This window comes from Archocentrus centrarchus, unplaced genomic scaffold, assembly GCF_007364275.1.
Source record: "Archocentrus centrarchus isolate MPI-CPG fArcCen1 unplaced genomic scaffold, fArcCen1 scaffold_26_ctg1, whole genome shotgun sequence".
Lineage (NCBI taxonomy): Eukaryota > Metazoa > Chordata > Actinopteri > Cichliformes > Cichlidae > Archocentrus > Archocentrus centrarchus.
Genome location: NW_022060256.1, coordinates 150,943 through 171,290, shown reverse-complemented (window position 1 = coordinate 171,290; position 20,348 = coordinate 150,943). Strand labels below are relative to the sequence as shown.

Genomic DNA, 20,348 nt, shown 5'->3' with positions numbered 1-20,348 from the left:
AGAGGTGCATTACCTATGACCGCCACAACACCAAACTCTTGAACTGCTCCGAATTTAAACGTTTTTCTACTCTCGGTGCTGCTCGGCCGCTCATTGGCTGAAAGTTTTCTTCCGGTTCCGTCTTAATTACACTCACCGTTTCTCCGATTGGATAATGTTGCCGTCGCGTCCCCAAGCATGTTCTGTGATTCGCTGGAAAAAGTTGGCGGGGGGAAGAGCCTAGGGTTCAAACACAGACGGAGGCTCCACCGTGATTTGATAACGCCGGTTCGGAGACAAACCATAGAAAAACCGTAAAAACGCGGCTTTAGGTCGTTTTTAGGAGGAGTGAAGTCAAAAGCAGCGGGATGGACGGAGTCCACGGTGACGCGGAAATGGCGGCGATTTCAGCGAAGTTAGAGAAGTAAGTAAAGCTAACGCTAATAAGCGGCTAACGGGCTCTGTGTGTTTGTGTGTGTGTGTGTGTGTTGAGGGAGACCCTTGGTGGGGATGCTGGTTTTTGATGGGACTGGATTGAAATGTTTAGGTGAACGCTGTCTCAGACTGTTAGGACCAGTTTCACCTGGTTTCCATTTGTAAGCTGAATTTAAGGTACAAACCTCTACTGAACCTTCAGCCATCAAACTGGGGAGGTTTCCACACAAACAGCTTCAAGCGTGCTGGACCAAGAACCAGTAAAATAACATAATTGAAAATTCACAGTGTATTTCAGATCTGATTAGTCAGGCTTAAATGACATCAGGACAGGTGTGACCATAAAGGGAGCAGCCTTCAGGAGCAAGAACTGCAGTCAGGCATTTGTGACAACCGGCAGTGAGTCTCTCACATCGCTGTGGTCGAACTTTGGCCCACTCTTCTTTGCAGGATTGTTTGAATTCAGCCACTTTGGAGGGTTTTCCGACATTAACGACCTGTTTAAGGTCAAATCATTTGAATCTGATTTAAGTCCAGACTTTGACCTTCAGTCTGTTTTGCGAGCCGTTCAGAGATGGATTTGCTGGTGTGTTTGGCATCATTGTTCTTCTGCATAACCTGAGTGAGCTTCAGGACATGAACTGATCACCAAATTGTCTCTTTCAGGATTTTCTGGTAGAGAGCAAATTTCAATTACAGCAAAGCAGCCCAGACCATCACGCTACCACCATCATGATGTTCTTTTTTATGAAATGCTGTGTGAATTTACTGTAATGACACTCAAACCTTCAACAGAGAAACAAGACAGGAGGGGTGCTGGCTAACTTTCAAAGCACCAGTGAGGGACCGTCAGCCAGTGAATTGATTGGGAATCCTCTCAGAAAGATTAATAAAGGATGTTTCATAAATAAATCACTCCTGTGTGGGAAACACTGCTTCAGACTGAAACAGAGTTTTCCTCTGATCTAAGTACCTTCAGGGTTACCCAGATTTTTAGTACTACAAAGGCAGTACATTGCCATGGTACCTTGTACTGCAACCCTAGTGTGTTTGCACTTGCTGGCCCTGTATGTTTGGATCCTGTTTTTATTCCTTCCTCTCAGAGTGTTAAACTCCACTGAGGCTCAGAAACAAAACTAAAACTGTCTTTAAACATTAATTTAATGAAATGCTCTGTTATAATCTGTCAGTCTCCTGATCAACAGCAGCACTGATACGCCTGTGAACTCACACTCACCATTTTGCTGTCTTTCCTTCCAGGCTTCAAACAGACTAAACTTTATTAATACTTTATTACTGTCCAAAGCCTTTAAAGCACTCGTACATTTATTCAGCACTTCTAATATTCAGCTTCTGTACAAACCTTGTACACACACACACACACACACACACACACACACAGACACACAGACAAAACATTGTTCCGCTATGTTTGGGGTCTCCCTGCTGTTAACCGTGGAAAGTGGGCCCCTATGACCACGCCTTTTCATCAAATAATTAAATAAATCTTCCCACCTGACCATCACGGATTTGCATGAAAAACTTCCAGAGCAATGGTCCACTTCATGTGAAGCAAAATTTCAGCTGCATGCAGTGTTCAGTTTTCTCAAACATGTTTTTTTACATGCTTTTAAAATGTCTGTACCCGTCTGTGTGAGTTTGGTCCGAACCTGATCAAATGTTGTGCCTTAATTTGTTGGATTTGGGTTCCTGAAGTGAAGGATGTGAGGAGATGATCCACCTCTGCTGTTTTCTCTGGTGTTACAATCACGAACATTCAGGAAAGACATCCTAGCTTAAGTGTGTTGGTGGTGCTTATTTCTTTTCAAACATGGTGTCACTCTCTGATTTTTAACTCCGACTTTCTCTGCAGGTCTTTGTCAATCAACACAGACGACAAGATGGAAACATACCACAGGTACGAAACGCACAAATACACCACTTTCCCAGAAGCTAAATGAAGGATTATATAACCCTGCAGACGAGTTGTCTCCTCTGTGAAGTCCAGAGCAAAACCCTTAAGTGGATCCTAGTAGGAATCAAAAGCTGATATTTAAAAAATGTTTGAAATTTAGATTTTATTAATCAGTGACATTAAAAACCTGTTTTTCTTGAGTCCGAGCAGGCACGGAGGATGAGATAACTTTAGTGTTTAAATAAACGAAACTAAGTGTGTTAGGAGTGAAGGGGAAGCTAAATGTCTTGGAAGTAACTGTTGTTTGTGTGGTGTAGTTATGATCATGGGGATGGGGTCAAATCAGAACCTGAACTGGTTTTAATGGCTTAAAGTTATTCACATGACCCTCAGCCAATCAGGCACAGTCATTCACTGGCCTTTATTGGTTCTTGTCAATATTGTGACCTTCTTTAGTTTATTAAAGATTCTGTGCCAGTATTACACACCTTAGACAGAAGTTTAGTAAAATATTTTTAATCTGTTAAGATGCAAGTTAAATTTTAGGGTGTGGGTAATTTATTTTATGTTACCATGTCAAACGCTTACTCTACCTGTTACATTCACATATCATATATTTCTGTATTCAGCAGAGTCAAACCTTTCCAACAATCTATGGTGGATGTTTCCAGGACAATCCTAGCAAAAACTGTTGCTGTGTATGGGTGCATTCATCTCAGATCCTCATATTTGTATTTGTGTTTCTAGAGCTGTACTTCTGAAACGCATCAAGATATTCACCTTCTATTCTTTCAGACATGTCGAGGATTGGCCTGAGGTGTATCAGAGCTTTCACTATGAAAGTACAGGAGTTCATGTGTAGCCTCTCCCATTTGGTTTGGCTGCCATCGTAGTAGCGTGTGCAAGCTGGTTGTGGTTAACGGTCACCGGGATGCAAAAACAGCTGGGACGTAATCTGCCGCTCACTGACTTTAAAAGGCTTTCAAGGACTTTGTCTCCACTGATCTAAGTTTAACTCAAGTAGGCCTGTGCAATTAATCAAATTTCAATTTTAAATTATAATTTTTACATCAATGATTATTAAAACAATTGAGATAAAATGATTTGTGTGCTGTTTTCACATCTCTTAACAGTCCAAATTCACTCATTGCCAGACGGGCAGATTTGTTCCTGTTTACTTTCATTTTTTCAGGGTTTTTTGTAATAGCCTAAATGTTTAAGTTTAATCAGCCAGGAAACATGCCAGTCCCATCATCCTTTCAGCATAAACACATCCTGCTTGTTTCTAAACTGAGAATTTTGTTTCTTTGATGTTTGATGGCCAATTTAAAGTCTTCAACTTTGGACCATTCAGTGCCATCACCGCAGGCTTTCAGTCTTCTGGGCAAACTGCAAAGTAAAATTAAAGTAATACAGAGAATTTCTCCTGTGCTTTAGTTTCCAGGTTAAAGTTTGAGCAAAATAATAACAATGATCAAAATAACTATAAATTAAAAAACATTCAGAAAAAGCACTTGAAATTATTTTAAATTAATTAGCACAAAGTCAAATCAAACCAAGCTAATGAAAATAAAAATAAATTGAAATCCAACAAATGTTTGATTAAAACTAAGAAATAATCAAGTACAAAGACCTTCTGGTGACCAAGGCAAAACAATTATAAAATCCTTTAAAAATCTGTTTTAAAAAAAGATGGGAATGGCTTTTAAAATGCGCACTCATTTAAAAAAATTTTTTAATTGTTTATTCAATGGGGAAAATAAAATACCCAAAATAGTTTAATTACAACTTTAGAGTCGATGGTGAAGACTGCATGTTTAATTTTGTCCAGATCTCCCAAATATTTGATTTACAGTCACATGTTTACATTATACATGCTTTCCTTAGGCCATGGTTGTTAAACTCAATCACAGGACAGGCCAAAATTGAAAACAGTCTAAGTTGTGGGCCAAACAGGATTATCATTTATTGAACAGTCTAAAACTGAAACTATTTTAATCAGCAATATGAATTTAAATGGCTAGAATACAGCAACCTTTTCCTCAACACATTAAATAAAATATAAAAATTATATTTTTCTTCAAAAAAAACACCATGGAAAATGAGAATATTTTAAGATGATGAAAACTTAGAATTTTTTTTTCAAGTAAAAACTTTGCCATGACAAACAAAAGCCGCATAAACTGCGCAGTGTGTGCAGTTTATCAGCAAACAAGCACAGCTGCAAACACACGGTAGAGACCTGGTCTGATTTTTGGCAACATGAAAAGTGTCAAATTCCCTTTTTGCATCTGCGCCTCTCGTAGGTGCAACTTGACTTGAAAAGCTTTCACTGCATCATACATGTGTGTAATCATGTGGTCCCATCCCTGAAGATGCAAGTTTAATGCATTAAGATGCTTCATTATGTCGCAGAGAAAGGCTGACTCACACAACCACCTTTCATCCCGGAGCCCTCCCGTGGCTTTAACTTTTTTTTTTTTTTTTTTTTTTTTAATTTATAAGATTTCCTCAGTCAGCTCATCTCACCTGTGTGATAAGGCACGTCACCAAATTCAGAAGCTATTTCCTCCAGAAAAGACTGAAACTGCTGGTGATTTAAACCGTTGCCTGTTATAAAGATGACCGTTTGACTTTGCTGCGCAGCATTTCCTGCTGTGTGACGCAGTGATGCACTGTCAGCTCACCTGCGCGGGGCTCCCTCTGCATCTTCTCCTGCATCTGTCCTACCAATCCACTCTTTTCCCCTCACATTGCAGGTGAGGAAAGGAGACACTGTTTACCTCCGATGTCAGCAATCAGGTCCTTTGCCTCCCACCTGTTTTCCATTTTCTGTTTGGTCATTTTTGAGGGCCAGTCTAGCTTAAATGTCACTGTAAAAAAGTGATGACCGATGTTATCTGCTGACTACTGATCAATGTGTCATTGGCAACGTGGGAAAATGGGTTAGTGCACAGGTCTTGGCCTGTGCAGCATCTGTTGCAGTGCCTTGTGGGATTTGTAGTATAAGTGGTGGGAGCACTATATACCCTTGGGCCAATCAATAATAGCTATATGAAATTATCTAGCGGGTGGTATATAATTATATTGTGGGCTGGATCTGGCCCATGGGATTTGAGTTTGACACGTGCCTTAGGCAGTATCATTAGAAAGCATTGCATAAATTTTCATTGTTATGCAGAGGATACCCAGTTTTATCTATCCATGAAGCCAGATGACACACATCAATTATTTAAACTGCAGGAATGTCTTAAAGACATTGGCTACCTTCACACTGCAGCCTGAAGTGACCCAAATCTGATTTTTTTTTTTTTTTTTTTTTTTCCCTCGTGCGACCTGTATCCGATCTTTTCATGCCAGTCTGAACAACACAGATCGGATTTTTTCAAATGTGACCCAGGTCACTTGGATATGTGGTCCTAAATCCGATACGTATCCGATCTTTTCAAATGCGACCTGGGTGTGCACGGCCAGGTCAAATTCATCCGACCGGCACGTCATTGATACTCGACAAACGTCACTATTCTGCGTCCCGTTACGCGGACGCGGAAAGGAAAACATGTGTGACTTCCGCAAACATTGAGCGCGCTTGCTACATGTGACGTTATTGCGTCCTCTACTGCGCATGCGGGACACTTTCAGGACCGTCTACTGTTCACACACAGATCACATACAAGTCGCATATATTTGGAAATGTGAACGACCACGCAAAAAAAAAATCGGAATTGGGTCACTTCAATCTGCAGTGTGAACGTAGCCATAAAGGCCTGGATGACCTCTAATTTTCCTAAATTCAGATAAAACTGAAGTTCTTGTACTCGACCCCACAAATCTTAGAAACATGGTGTCTAACTAGATACTTACTCTGGATGGCATTACCTTGGCCTCCAGTAATACTTGAGAAATCTTGGATTCATTTTTGACCAGTATATATTCAATGCACATATTAAACAAATATGTTGGACTCCTTTTTTGCATTTGTGCAATATCTCTAAAATTAGAAACATCAGTGATGCTGAAAAGCTAATTCATGCATTTATTTCTTCTAGGCTGGACTATTGCAATTCATTGTTATCAGGCTGTCCTAAAAGCTCCCTGAAAAACCTTCAGATACAAAATGCTGCAGCTAGAATACTGACGGGGATTAGAAAGTTATCTCGGATGATTTGAGGAAACTGTGGCCAACCTGGGCAGGTCGCCCAAGTAAAATCTGTCTCGGACAAGCTGGCATTACCTACTAATGTTGTTTTCTCTTTGCTTCCTTTCAGATTCATTCAAGATGGCAAAAATGTCGCCCGACAAGGAGAATTGCACAAAGCATTGGAGTTCTTCAAACTGGCTTACAGCATTCACCAGAGTCAAAAACTGGAAAGTCGGATAAAGAAAATCGAAGAACTCATTGCTGAGAATGACTTGGAGGAGGAGGATGATGAGTTTGTCAACGTAAACAACAGTGGTTTAATGCTTTTTAAAGACCTGTATGACAAGCTCTTTGACTACCAGAGAGATGGAGTGGCCTTCTTGTACAGTCTGTACCGAGATGGTCGGAAAGGCGGGATTTTGGCTGATGACATGGGGCTAGGCAAAACCATCCAGGTGATATCATTCCTGTCTGGTATGTATGACAGTGAGCTGGCTAAACACACCCTTCTGGTCATGCCAACTTCCCTCATCACAAACTGGACTAAGGAGTTCTCCAAATGGACTCCTGGCATGAGGGTCAAAGAGTTTCATGGCATCAGCAAAGGAGAGAGGACCAGGAATTTGGAGAGAGTTCAGAGGAGGGGTGGTGTCATCATCACCACCTACACAATGCTCTTAAACAACTGGCAGCAGCTGGCAATGTACAATGGCAAAGAGTTCACTTGGGACTACATGATCCTGGATGAGGCTCACAAGATAAAGAGCACAGCCACCAAAACCGCCAAAAGTGCCTATGCCATACCATCAAAAAACCGAGTTCTGCTCACGGGGACTCCAGTCCAAAACAACCTGCGAGAAATGTGGGCTCTCTTTGACTTTGCTTGTAAAGGCACTCTTCTTGGCACAGCGAAAACATTCAAAGCTGAGTATGAGAACCCCATCACCCGGGCAAGGGAGAAGGACGCCACTCCAGGAGAAAAGGCTCTCGGATCACGGATGTCTGAGAACCTCATGGCTATAATAAAGCCCTACTTCCTCCGCAGGACAAAATCTGAAGTCCAGAAAAACAAAACAAATGGCACGCAATCATGCAAAGAGGAACACTCAGGCAGCAAGAATGACCAAGTTCTAAATCATGAAGCAGATGCTGGAGCAGTGATGCCCAAACTGACAAGAAAGAATGACCTGATTGTCTGGACTTACTTGAGCGCTGTTCAGGAGGACATATACAGGAAATTCATTTCGCTGGACCACATCAGAGAGCTCCTTCTGACCACCAAATCACCTCTAGCTGAGTTAAACATTCTGAAAAAGCTGTGCGACCACCCAAGACTGCTTTCTGGTGCAGCCATAGCCAAGTTAGGCTTAGAGGAAAGTGCAGCTGAAAGCCAGGAGAGTGAAGAAGCCGAGGCCAATGCTCACAGCATTGCTAATGTTTCTGATGACATTTTAATATCAGAGTCTGGGAAGTTAGTCTTTCTGTTTTCACTTCTAGAAAGGCTCAGACAAGAAGGCCACCGCACACTTGTCTTTGCACATTACAGGAAGGTGCTTGACATCATTGAACGCATCCTGGGAAACAGAGGGTTCAAAGTGCTGAGGCTGGATGGAACCATAACCCAGATTGCAGAGAGAGAGAGGCTCATCTCTTTGTTCCAGACAGACAAACGGTACTCCGTCTTCCTCCTGACTACCCAGGTTGGTGGAGTTGGCATCACCTTGACGGCAGCAAACAGGGTGGTCATCTATGACCCCAGCTGGAACCCTGCAACAGACGCCCAGGCTGTTGACAGGGCATACCGCATAGGCCAGACCGCAAATGTCATCATCTACAGGCTAATCACCTGCGGCACAGTGGAGGAGAAGATTTATAGGCGGCAGGTTTTCAAAGACTCGCTCATCAGGCAGAATACTGGGGACAAGAAGAACCCATTTCGGTACTTTAGCAAGCAGGAGCTGAAGGAGCTCTTTACCCTGGAGGATACCCATTCGTCATCCACACAGCTTCAGCTTCAGGCCCTGCACTCCAGGCATCGACGGACAGACCCTGAATTGGATGAGCACATTGCCCACCTCCATGCTATGGAGATGTTTGGTATTTCTGACCATGACCTCATGTTTTCCCTCGATGTCAACCATGACGAGGCCCTTGAGAACAAAGAAGAGCACCACTACATCGAAGGACGCGTCCAGAAGGCTCAGGAGCTAATGAAGGCAGAGTCTGAGCTGCAGATGCAGCTGGCAGAGAGCATGGTGTCCAGCACAGAACCAGCATGGCTCAGATACCCCAAGGAGAACAACAGCAGAGAGCAGTCCCACAAGAAGAAACCAAGAAGTCCAAAACCAAGTCCTTCATATCCAAAGCCTGACAACAGCTTAAACCATTCTCTGGTTGTGGTGGATTTGGAGCGGACTGGTTCTGAAAAGGAGGACAGTCAGGAGACTCTCAGTAAGGGAATGATTGATCTTACTGCAGATGAGAGTACAACAGAAGAGATGCCTGTTGTAGAAGTCAGCCACAACAATCTGAGCAAGCAGAACCTGGATTCCCCAAAAGATCAGTCAGTCAAACAGGAGAGAAATTTCATGGAGGCAACCGATGCGATTGAAGAGTCTTTGGTGCTGTCAGAGTCTGGTGATATAGAAGATGCCTCCATTGGGCAACCAGTGGATGAATCTTCAACATCTGTAGGTGCTGCAGTAAGTGTGTATGTTACAGCATCCGATGAAGACGAGCAAAAACTAACTGGAAATTCACCCCTGAAATGCCATGACACTGAGATGGACTTGTGGCCTCCTCACATCACTCCTCCAGAAAACAAAAGACTTTCTGTCCTGCAAGCTTCCAGTTTGAGCTTCAAAGCCAACACATCATCCAGAGTCGGCAGCGGGATCGAATCTTTAAATGGCAACTTTAATTTACAGCTGGAGGACAGCGACAGTGATCACGATGTGGAGGAGGAGCATCAGGAGGCTGACGCTGGAGAGCAGAAGCTCCTTTCTCAGCTGCAGGTGGAGGGAAGTTTCGATGTCAATAAATCACTTTGTGAGTGGGTGCAGAAAGAAGCATCGAGGCACAGCGTGAACAACGGTCACACCTTCAACTTGGATGAATCAGATGAGTCCATCGTGGCTACCAAGAAGAAAAAGACTGCAGTAATTTATGACAGTGAAGAGGAAGAGGAAAATGATGATGACCAGCTTGGGAATTCATTCCAGGTTTGTGGAGCATCAACGCCAAAAACAGCAAACTCAATCACTACCCCCTTCCAGACAAAAAAGAGCATCGGAGGAAACACTTCCGTGGCTTCTCGGCGGTCCTTCCTCCATTCCATCATTCAGGACATGGACAACCAGGACATGGTGGAGGAGGATGAAGGTGATGAAGATGCTCATGATGCTTCAGAGATTCATTCCGATGAGGCCGAAGAGGAGGACATTATTTGTTTAACTCATGATGAGGTTCAAGATGAGGAACCCAGTGGGGAGACTCTAAACTCAGAGGGGGAGGAGGAAGGGGAAGAAGAGGAGGAGGAGGATGAAGATGCTCATGATGTTTCAGAGATTCATTCCAATGAGGCCGAAGAGGAGGACATTATTGGTTTAACTCATGATGAGGTTCAAGAAGAGGAACCCAGTGGGGAGACTCTAAACTCAGAGGGGGAGGAAGAAAAGGAGGGTGATTCTGAATCAGGAGATGTTGTCGATGACTCTGGAGAAGAAAGGAGCCTGGAGGAACCATCCAGCGATCCTGAGCTGGCTTCCAACGAGACAATGGATCGGTGCACCGCCGATATGGGTGTGAAGGAGGTCATCGAGGACGAGAGCTATGATTCGCTGGTGCTACGAGGGTGGGAGTGCTACAGCAAAGCAAAGCTGGATGATGCCCTGGGTTTCTTCCTCAGAGCCATCGACATCAAACCTGGAGATCCTGAAGTTCAGCTCATGACCATCCAACTGTACCGGCAGCTGAGTCAGGGAGCGAGAAGATGATAAAAGAAAAGGACAGTTGGGGCCGGTGAACATGAGGTCTGTTTCACACTGAAACTGTAAATATTTCAAACCTCTCAGATGTTTTCATGAGCTCTGTAAGGTCATGAAAACATCTTTTGTCTGCTCTTTGAAGTTCAGGGTTTTTTTGGAGATAACTTTGTTTTAGTAATTCAACTAAAATCTGTTTCACTCAAAGGTACGCACTATCAAAGTCGGGTACCACCACAAAACAACCTGTTAGAAAGTGGTGAATTATAGAGAAACCTGTTAGCAGATAAAGGTTCTTGCTGTAAATGAACACATGTAAGACTAATTTAGATGTTCCAAAATCAAACAGTCCCTTTAAACTAAAAAGGAAAAAAAATAATATACCACTTGTCAGATTATTAATGTGCTCATCTCCAGCCTTCTTCATGTTTCGATGGGATGGTGGACAGACTGACATCTTGCTTACGGATGTGATGGGAAGGTCACAAACAAACTCTGCTTCAACTTTGGATTTCTGACTGTGACTCATTGCATCTGTTAAAACTGTGGAGTTAAAGCTCAGAGAGCGACTTACAGACATACAGAAATGTTTGTAATGCTGCTGCTGAGAGTCGAGTTTATTTCCTTGTGTTCAGCCGAGCTACTGCTGTGTGTTTGGTGAAGACATGAGGACACACAGGAGGTGTTTTTATTAAGCTGGTGGGACTTTCGGGGGGGTGTACTCTATATTCTTATTCCTCCACTGTCATAAAACGGTAATTTTTAATTCATCTGCTAAAGATTTTTTCTGTAACCTGCACTTGTTGTAATGTGTTTCCAAAGTAAAATTCATGTTAGTATCTGCATTGTTTGAATTCATGCTGGTTATTTTACAGTAATTAACAGCTTCATCTCTGAAAACAGTGAAACAGGCCCTGCTGAGTGTTTTGACTGTCACAAGGTTTCCCCGCCGTAAACTCTCCCATAATCTCCAAAATGAAATTGTGTTTTCTCCAGTCAGGCCTGAAACCACAGACTGAGCTCAGGGGTCAGCAGAGCAGGAGGCTCATTTCCTCAAAGACTTCTTTTTACAGCCAGAGGAGGCGCCCCTGCTGGACATTAGAGAGAATGCAGGTTTAAGCCCTCTCTTCAGAACTGAAAGCTGCATCCATCTTTTATAAACAGATGATCAGTAGCTCATGTGATCCAGCTGTGCAGAGACCAAAACATAAACTCAGCAGGTTTTTAACTGGGGGGGGGGCACATCAGTCCAGTTTCAGGCTCTTCATACCAGCTTTGTGATTTTTAGGATCCCGTTGATCACTTTAAATACTCTAGCCTACAAGCTGCTGCTAAATTAGCACTCAATCTTAATCCTGATTAAATTCCTCTTTAAAACTTTATCTTGAAGCTTGATCGCTTATTAAAACACTCTGTGAATGTTTTTAGAGTATTAAAACCAAAGCAGAAATAATGAGACGCATACATGCGGGGGTCTCATATGTGAGTCAGTCAGAGGTGTTTCATGGTGACAGGAATCGGGATATTGGAGCAGAGATGAATCCAGGGCAGAAACATGTACATGAGAAGCGCTACAGGAGTTTGAATGGTTTCACAAAGCTTTAGCTGAATAAATGTACTTAATCTGCAGTCATCTGTGATATCAGTGGGTGGGAGTGATGATTCATTAATGTGTACTGTGCAAGTTTATTAGACCACCAGCCAGTGTGAGGTTTATGCCACAGCTGCCCTAAATTAACAGCATTAATAATTTACCAAAATCATCTTGTATGTTCCTGTGATGGTTAATCCACCCAGCTCTTTAATCAAAATATTTTAATGCTAAAATTAACTGTTATCCAAGAACTTGCAAACTCAAAGTTTTACCACAAAAAAATAGTGAAGCACATTGTTGTTTTTAAGAAGTTATTTATTTTAATAGTTGAATGTTCTGCTCAGACATCCAGTGTGCCAGCTCAAATATAAAAATGTAAATTCAGTTTATTTCCCTAATAAAATATATAATTTTTATTTTAAACAAGGTTTTTGACAGATTTCTAACATTTGTGTTTTGTTGTTTTATAACAGCTGGTCTAAAGTATTTGTTAAGCACTGCGTCACTTTGATGTTACAGCTGGAAATGATCAGTGTGAAACTGATTGCTGTTACATTCATCTGTAATAATACAGCATCACATATTAGTAGATTTGTGGAAAGTAGTTACAAGAAGTAACATGAAGTATGCAGTACAACTTAGAGTAGAAGTAACAAATGCTTTTTTAAAAAAAAAAAAAGTATAACTACTTCATTATCGTACTGGAATAAATGTACTGGTACTGCTCCTGTGCAGTGGTCACATTTATGATTCAGTTTAAGTTTTATTACCCTGTTGAAAATGACGTATAATAACAGGAAAGGAAACCGTGCCCGTCGTATTTAATGATGTGAATGACATCAGCCACCTGCAGTAACACGTCGGTTTCTTCCAGAGCGTTTGCGACAATAAACGTGATGCTTTGACATTAATAACAGATTTATCAGGTGGTCAGAATTGTGTTTTTGCATATGGTTTTCCATTCTTCCACAATGAGACAAAATGTTTTTCAGTGTTATGAATAAAATCAATTTCTGCATAACCAAAACAGGTGAACAGCAGTTTCAGGACAAATAAGCTGCAGCGAATATCAGCATCTTTCTTAAATCTGTTTTTAATATAGGTTTTAGCTGGACAGATTTTATGGACAGTTTAATAGGGAATTTAATCAGGATTAAGCTTTGTATTCATATCTGTTCGGTAGCAGCCTGACCATTTTCCATGGTATCTCAGCCACAAACCCATTCCAATGTGGAATAGCATCCGGTCAAGTTGTGATGTTATTTTTGAAACAAGGTTATTATATATCTGTTATTTGCAGGAAGAGACAAATTTTCCTACATGTGTATCTGCTGCAGACCGACATGTGAGGCTGTGTAACCCTCTTTGGGCTCTTGAAAAGCACACAGACACCAGGGAGGAAGGTTCGAACACCTCAGCATAGTCTCCAGGATTACAGGAATATCATATTTTCTGAGAAATACTTTATAGATGAAAAGGCTAAATGACTGCTAAATATCAGTGAAGATTTATTGAGATTGAGATTTATATTTTTATTGTTCCAGATCAGACGGCTGAGGGACTGTGAGAGAAAGCCAGGAGGTAAAAAGCAGATGTCTCAATAGGAATTTTATCATAATTACAAAAGAGAAAAAAGGTGCCGCTGAGCTTGGACAACATATGGAGAGGAATTAATCTTAAATGTGTTATTTAAAGTATTCAGAAAATCGATGAATTCATGACCACAGACTCTTCAGACAGTGAATCCTGTTTTTCACTCAGAGCATTTTGTGGGTGACTTTCAGGGTCCCATCACTGAGCCGCGGAGCTGAGGGGAACCTGAGAGCCGCGGAGCTGAGGGGAACCTGAGAGCCGCTGCTCTGCCGTGTTTCACTGTTTCGGGTTTTCTGTGTGACCGAGTTTAAGTTTGAGGCGCTTCTTCTCTTTGGATCATTTTCTCCTCACGTTTTCACGCTCTGATTACGTCACTGTGCAACCCAGGATAGCGCGTGCGCAGTTTGATTTGAGAGTAGTTTAGTCACGTGAACAGAAGCCAACCAATGACTTCTGTATGAGCTGCTGCGACTTCAAAATAAAAGCCCGGGTGGATGCATGAAGTTTGCAATAAGACCATCATCATCTTTAAATGAGCTGATATTTGAGGCCAGGTATTTCTTGTTGCTTTCATTTGGTGTGCAGTATTTGGAAGAAGTAAAGATGCTTCCACGATGACCCGAATATTTTTGTTGTGTTGTATTTTCTCTGCTGATTGTTTCATTTTTGTAAAACACAAACAGGAAAAATATTCATCATTTATTTAATCATTAAAACTTTAAAGTCAGCATCAAATCCTGGAGTTTACATGAGAATAATGATCACAAAACAGTCACTGATCATCAGAATACTTTATACTGGTAGTGAGGAAGTCAGTATTTGTTATTAGCAACTAACAAATGAATTTCTTTAAAAAAAAATAAAAATATTTCCTATAAACATTTAAGTTTTTTATTTATATATTTGATGTAGTCCCTTATCTTGATAAACCTGTTTACTGTAACATTATGAGGACAGACGCGTTGGTTCTAATGATTATATTATTTGCGCCCTTTGGCGTAAACTCCGACTTTTCTGATGTAACCATGACCGCTCTTATTTTGAAGTTCCGTGCAGGAATCCGCGGCTGTTTCTGCCAGCTTGCTCCTTCAGTTCCAGGCGAGTTTCCGAGGAGAGAAACCCTCTCCGCTCCGACGGTACGCGGTTTGAGGCGGACAGGACTCCTCAGAGCCACACACACACCCCTCAGCGCTCACCTGTGACCTCTGGCACACCTTCAGGATCTGGGTGGGGTGTTCGCGGCGGATCTTCAGCCGGGACGGGCTGCCATGGCTCGGCCGAGGAAGAAAAGCTGCGCTCGGTGCTGAGATGAAGGTGCGCAGGGGGAGACTGCAGTAATCACAGGCACGGAGCGAGGAAGAGGAGGAGTATTCGGGACTTTTATTCAGGAGGAGGAGAAGAGGAGGAGAATGAAGATGGGAGGAAGAGTGGAGCTGCTGGAGATCAGCTGCCTCCTCTTCCTCCTGCTGCTCAGTGGAAACGGCCACTGCAAAGGTGAGGAGGGTGAGGAAGAACACACTGAGGTTTTGGGCTCCGTGAGAAACCCTGACCCGGGGCATGATGGGAGGTGTAGTAGTAGTTCTGTTGGTCAGTGTAATCAGTGAAGTGTCCCTTTAAACGAGCTCCTGTGTCACAGTTTAATCTTCATTGGTATGAATGGAGGTTTACTCCGGGTTCATCTCCCGCTTCACTCTGTGTGCATACCTTTATTCTTCTTTAGGCATGCTCAGGTAAACGCTCAGGTAGAAGTTTATTAAGCATGTCAAAGTTCCGCCAAATAGAAAACATTAAATTTTTTTGTTAAACGTGCCCAAAGTTTCAAAAAGTAACAGAAACTTGTGTAAAAGTAACCTGAAGCACTGGTGCTGCCCCTCTGCAGCTTCCTGAAGTCTGCCAATCAGAATAAAGTGGGGTGTTTTTTCCTTTTTTTGGAGGGGGGGGTGCTTAATGAGACAGGAGCTGAGGACAGCATCATCCACTGTAAGCCTTCATCTTCTTCTTTCCTTCTGACTGCGTGTGCGGTCTGAGCTTCTCGGTCCCAGCCTCTCCAGTTTGTCGGTTCTGCTTGTGTGCAGGTTGTCTTTAAAAACTATGAGTGACCACAGTCCAAATATCTGAATGCTTCAGAAAAGAGTCATGAAGCTGAGGATCAGCCAGTGTTCCCAGCCACACAGCAGCAGATTAATGACTGACCACAGGCTGTGGATGGATCATCTCAGACGTTCTCTGGGCTGAAGTTTGGTTCGTTTTCAGCGCCTTCTTCCGTCCATGTGATGGTGTTTGTCTCTGTTTATCAGGGACCCTCACACAAGCTTTCACTGAGCGCAGTTTGGCCCTCATCCTCCATCTTCACTGTGCTCAAGTATTCATATTTGCCTGACTGGGAGGAGACCCTCAGGATAGACCCAAAACCCGCTGGAGAGATTATATCTTTCCTCTGGCCTGGAAACACCAGGATCTCTCCCAGGAGGAACTGGGAAGTGTGGCTGGGGAGAAAGATGTCTGGAATACTTGCAGAGCCGACTGCCGCAGTGCAACTCCAGACAAGCAGAGGATGATGAACAGATAGCTCTGTAGCTCTCCACCAGCTAGCTGTACATCCAAAGTTCAAGCAGAGCTTTTCGTGTTAGGTTTTTGAAGTCCTTCTGTCAGAGCATTGTCTATTTTTATGGATATTGAATGTTAAACTTTATTGAAACAGCTGGGAGAATACCCACTTTCACCATTTTATTGCAGCTGAAAAAATCGAGGCCGTTTTGACATTCGGTGGAGTCTGATCAATCAAATTAAAATTTTGAGTGACATCAGACTGAACGAGAGGCTGGTGTCACTTGCAGGTACCACACAGCGAGCTGAGTGGCTTCCCGCTGCTTCCTGTTGAACACCTTTTTCTGGTTCTGGTGAGCAGGTGTGAGGTGGTGGTGGTGGAAAGGCTGGTTTTGATCATAACTAGCAGGGTGGGGTCAGTGCAGTGTTCCCATTCTCAGGCCTGGTAACAGTGACAGACAGTGTTTGATTCATCATAATCATAACAAAGCATACTGCTCATCACAGGGGGATCATTTCCATGCTTTCCTTCTGGGAATATGTGCTTTCCGGTATGTGAGGGTCTTTCCTTCATGCCACTCATTCTTTGCTTGCCTGTTTGAGTGTGACACAGCTTCACGATGGTCTAAAACAAACTTGTTGGGACCTGCAGGAACTTGTTAGATCTCAGCAGGAAATGAAACTTTCACAGGTTTCTGAGTTTCTGAGTATGATTCAGAGATCTGCAGCTAATGACCGTGTTAGTGATGGTGTTACTAGGTTATAAACACTGAGCAGGTCAGAGGTGTGTGTGTGTGTGTGTGTGTGTGTGTGTGTGTGTGTGTGTGTGTGTGTGTGTGTGTGGACTAATTGAAAGATTTTAAAGGTGATTCTGTGTTGAACTGGGAGCCAGTAACGTGCCCTCAGTCCTGGGGTCAAATGCACCTATGAGGACTCTGTCTGCTGCGTTCTGAATGAGCTGAAGTCGTCCTGCTGATGATTTGGAGGGTCCTGCATAAAGAGTGTTACAATAATTTAACCTGCTCGATATGAAAGTATGGACCAATTTCTCAGAGTCAGTTTGGGAATTTACTAACATTGCTGTATTTTTAAGTGATAAAAAGTAGTGCTGACCTTATACAAGCTGAGATAGCTGTCCAGAATGATGCCAGGATTCTCAACTCACTCACTGTGTCTCAGAGACAGGGATGATAAATATGAACATTTTCTGGACCAGCAACAAATAGTTCTTCTGTGTTGTCTCTGATGAGCTCTAAAAAGTTTGGAGACATCCAGCAGTTAATGTCACTGATGCAGCTCATTAGTTTTTGAACAGATGTTAGATCATCAGAGGAAAATGAGTACAGCTGTGTATCATCTACACAAGAATGGCAGGATATATATATTATAGTTCTTTATGGTAGTACCAAGTGGGAGCACATAAAGGTTAAAGAGTAATGGACCGAGGACAGACTCCTGAGGAACCCCTGATTGAATTTCTATATATTCAAATCAAAAAACACTAATCAAAACATAAATACTTCGACCCTTTAGACATGCTGAGAGCCAGTCAAGAATGCGAGCTGGTAAACTGAGTCATGAAGCCTTTGCATTAAAATGTGATGATCCACAGTGTGGAAGCAGCAGTGAGATGGAAACGCTGTGAGTCACTGATGACTTTAGTAAGAGCTGTTTATGTGCTCCGATTGGCTCTGAACTCTGGTTGGTCCCTATCATAAAGACCGTGAGATCAAAGGTATTCATTCAGTTGTTTGTAAACATGTTTTTCAAATATTTTTTCTCATGAAAGAAAGATCAGAAACAGGTCTGTAATTATTTATTGGATCTACGTGATTTTGGTGATTACAGCACATGTGAGAGAAACAGGAAAAATGGCAGCCTGTGGAGAGCTGTTGGTAATCTTTACTAAACAAGATGCCACACTGAGACGGTGCCTCCTCTGGCAGGATGTCCCTGACGTTAACAAGCAGTAAAAACAAAGTGCATTTTATTTGCCCTGTTGTACATGACCTCTGACCTCTGCACTCCTACACATTTTTATCAGAATTAATTCAAAAATGCTCTGAGCTGTCGTGTTTGCAGAGAGAATGATGAACACACAGTTTTGTGAAGTTACAATTCATAAAACGGGTCATCACGTTTTATTCTCTCACAGCAAAAATTGTCTGAACACACCTGTTTGTGCTCTGTTACCTGAGCTGAAGATACTGCTGAACTCTGCCAAAACTCCTTCTCTCAGATTTATATGTGTGTGTGTGTGTGTGTGTGTTATACAGTGTGTCTGTGTTGTTGAGTGTTAAGCTTCTTAGTGTTGTTAGCTTCTGAGTCTTTCCGCTGTGACGCTGACATGAAGTAAATCCTGTGTGTGTGTGTGTGTGTGTGTGTGTGTGTGTGTGTGTGTGTGTGTGTGTGTTCGTTTGTTATTTATGGTAAAACACGCGTTGACGTTTCTGCTTTCTGAAGAAGTCTAAAAGTAAAACATGCTTTCAGAGTGACGCTGAGCTCCCGCGTGAAGTTTCCACAGAAACATCCAGAAAGTCTGAATGAATCTGAGGGATCACATTTACCAGCAACACAACCACACAGCTTCCCTGAATCATGACTCATTGTGTGTTTTTGCTGAATCCACAGACTTGTAATCAGAAGCCTCTTTGCACTTGCACTTGACTCGCCTCTCCTCAGTTTCGGTTGTTTTTCATTAATGCTGAGCACTGCCTCAATATGGGCGGGGTTATTATAGCGAGGCGGCCTGAAATTCCTGTGATGTCGGTTTAGCTCCCTCTGGATCCCGTCACCGGCACAGAAACCTTAGTGTGCAGACATTTTCCTCATTGCCGGGTTTCAAAAATGGCGGGTTTGATTCTTGTGTAGGAGTCGCTGTCATGATTCATCTCGTGACATCACTCCCTGGTCAATCAGTGGCATGTAGGCTGGTCACGTTACATTTTCAGATTAAATCAGCTCACTTGTAACCACAGCTGAGTAGGTACTAAAAACGTACCCGTGCCAGGTACCTGATTAGATATTAGTTTAAAAGGTGGATGTAGCTTCAGGGTCTGAGAGTAAAGCCTTAGACCTGCATTTTCGTACTCACACTCTAAATTGCCCATAGATGTGAATGTGAGTGTGAAAGGTTGTTTGTCTTGGATTGATTTTTCTGATCTTCGGGGGTAAATGGGGTCGTTGGACCAGTGGAGATCAGGATCAGACTCCACAGATCCAAACAAACCTGTTTTTATAGCACTTAAATGAATTGATGATCAAGAAGCTTCCTCACCAGTGAAAAATCAGATCTGAGCACATAAGGGAAAATGTGGACTCACCGACAGATTTGAAACTCAGTTTTTAATTCCTCCTGAGACTCTGTTCCTCAGGTGTGTGATTTTTACCTGCCTGCCATTCTTCATTTCTTTGATCTGAGGTGACCTCTGCGTGAAGAACTGAAAGCTGAGGGAAAGTAGGAAGCAGGATTTGAAAGGAGGATGTGATTCAGTGGGTGGAGGCTGAAGTAATGAGTTGGCAGTCTGTTTGTCTTCATATTGCTTTAATCCAGAGAGAAACCTGGAAAACCAGCCTTGTACAAAGAAAGCGCACTCGGGCTGTAGCCTGAACAGAAATGGATGCTGTGCGTGCTTCAGCTGCAGAGGAGGAAACGCTCACACTGCCTTTCTTTGCATTTTTAAAGCACAACCTAATGCTGATGATTCACGTCCCGGGGGGAGAAAGGGGCCGCTCACAGAGCAGACCATACTGTGACACACAAAGCAAACATTAGTGCGAGTTTTTCTTTTCTTTGTGAGGTCGCACACCATGGCTGAAACGCTCTCCAGAGTCTGAAAACTTTGATGGTAAACCCTGTGTGTGTGTGCGTGTGTGTGTGTGTGTGTGTGTGTGTGTCAGAGTGTTTTTGGTTTCATTTGAATTGCAGAGCAGCACCTGCTAGCTTAACTGTGTCGGTGCGTTTGGGTTGTATCTGTCAGATTTAAGCAGGTTTTCACCGTTTTGCTTCGAGTCCTGTTGAGAACACAAAAATCGGGCACCAGAGGTCTGAACCCTGGAGCAGGATTTCCTCTTGTCCAGGTGACCTCAGGGTTAACCCCGGGTTTCTTGTACTACCAAGACTGTTCACTTCTTACCAGGGTAGGTTGCCATGGTAATTTA

At 42.7% G+C, this 20,348-nt stretch overlaps 2 protein-coding genes across 4 annotated transcripts in view; both read left to right on the top strand.

The window, feature by feature from the left end:
* The first annotated feature begins 211 nt into the window (after positions 1-211).
* ercc6l (excision repair cross-complementation group 6-like) lies at positions 212-11,684 on the top strand. Its single transcript, XM_030723435.1, has 3 exons — positions 212-403; positions 2,288-2,332; positions 6,598-11,684. Exons 1-3 carry the CDS (start codon positions 348-350, stop codon positions 10,463-10,465), a joined length of 3,969 nt encoding a protein of 1,322 aa, XP_030579295.1. The 5' UTR covers positions 212-347; the 3' UTR covers positions 10,466-11,684.
* Positions 11,685-14,711: 3,027 nt separating this feature from the next.
* The window catches only part of LOC115775935 (disintegrin and metalloproteinase domain-containing protein 9), a 34,307-nt gene continuing 28,670 nt past the window's right edge, over positions 14,712-20,348 (top strand). Inside the window, exon 1 of one of the 3 annotated variants that reach the window (XM_030723464.1) lies at positions 14,712-15,134. In XM_030723464.1, coding sequence (XP_030579324.1) covers positions 15,050-15,134 — 85 coding nt within the window. In that variant the 5' untranslated portion in view covers positions 14,712-15,049. The remainder of the gene's footprint in view (positions 15,135-20,348) is intronic. The other 2 variants (XM_030723463.1, XM_030723462.1) reach the window with 2 other exon arrangements.

Coding starts and splice junctions, on each gene's coding strand:
- ercc6l (XM_030723435.1), top strand. CDS start 348: ATGGACGGAGTCCACGGTGACGCGGAAATGGCGGCGATTTCAGCGAAG. Junction 404..2,287: donor ATTTCAGCGAAGTTAGAGAA/GTAAGTAAAGCT, acceptor CTTTCTCTGCAG/GTCTTTGTCAATCAACACAG. Junction 2,333..6,597: donor AAGATGGAAACATACCACAG/GTACGAAACGCA, acceptor GCTTCCTTTCAG/ATTCATTCAAGATGGCAAAA.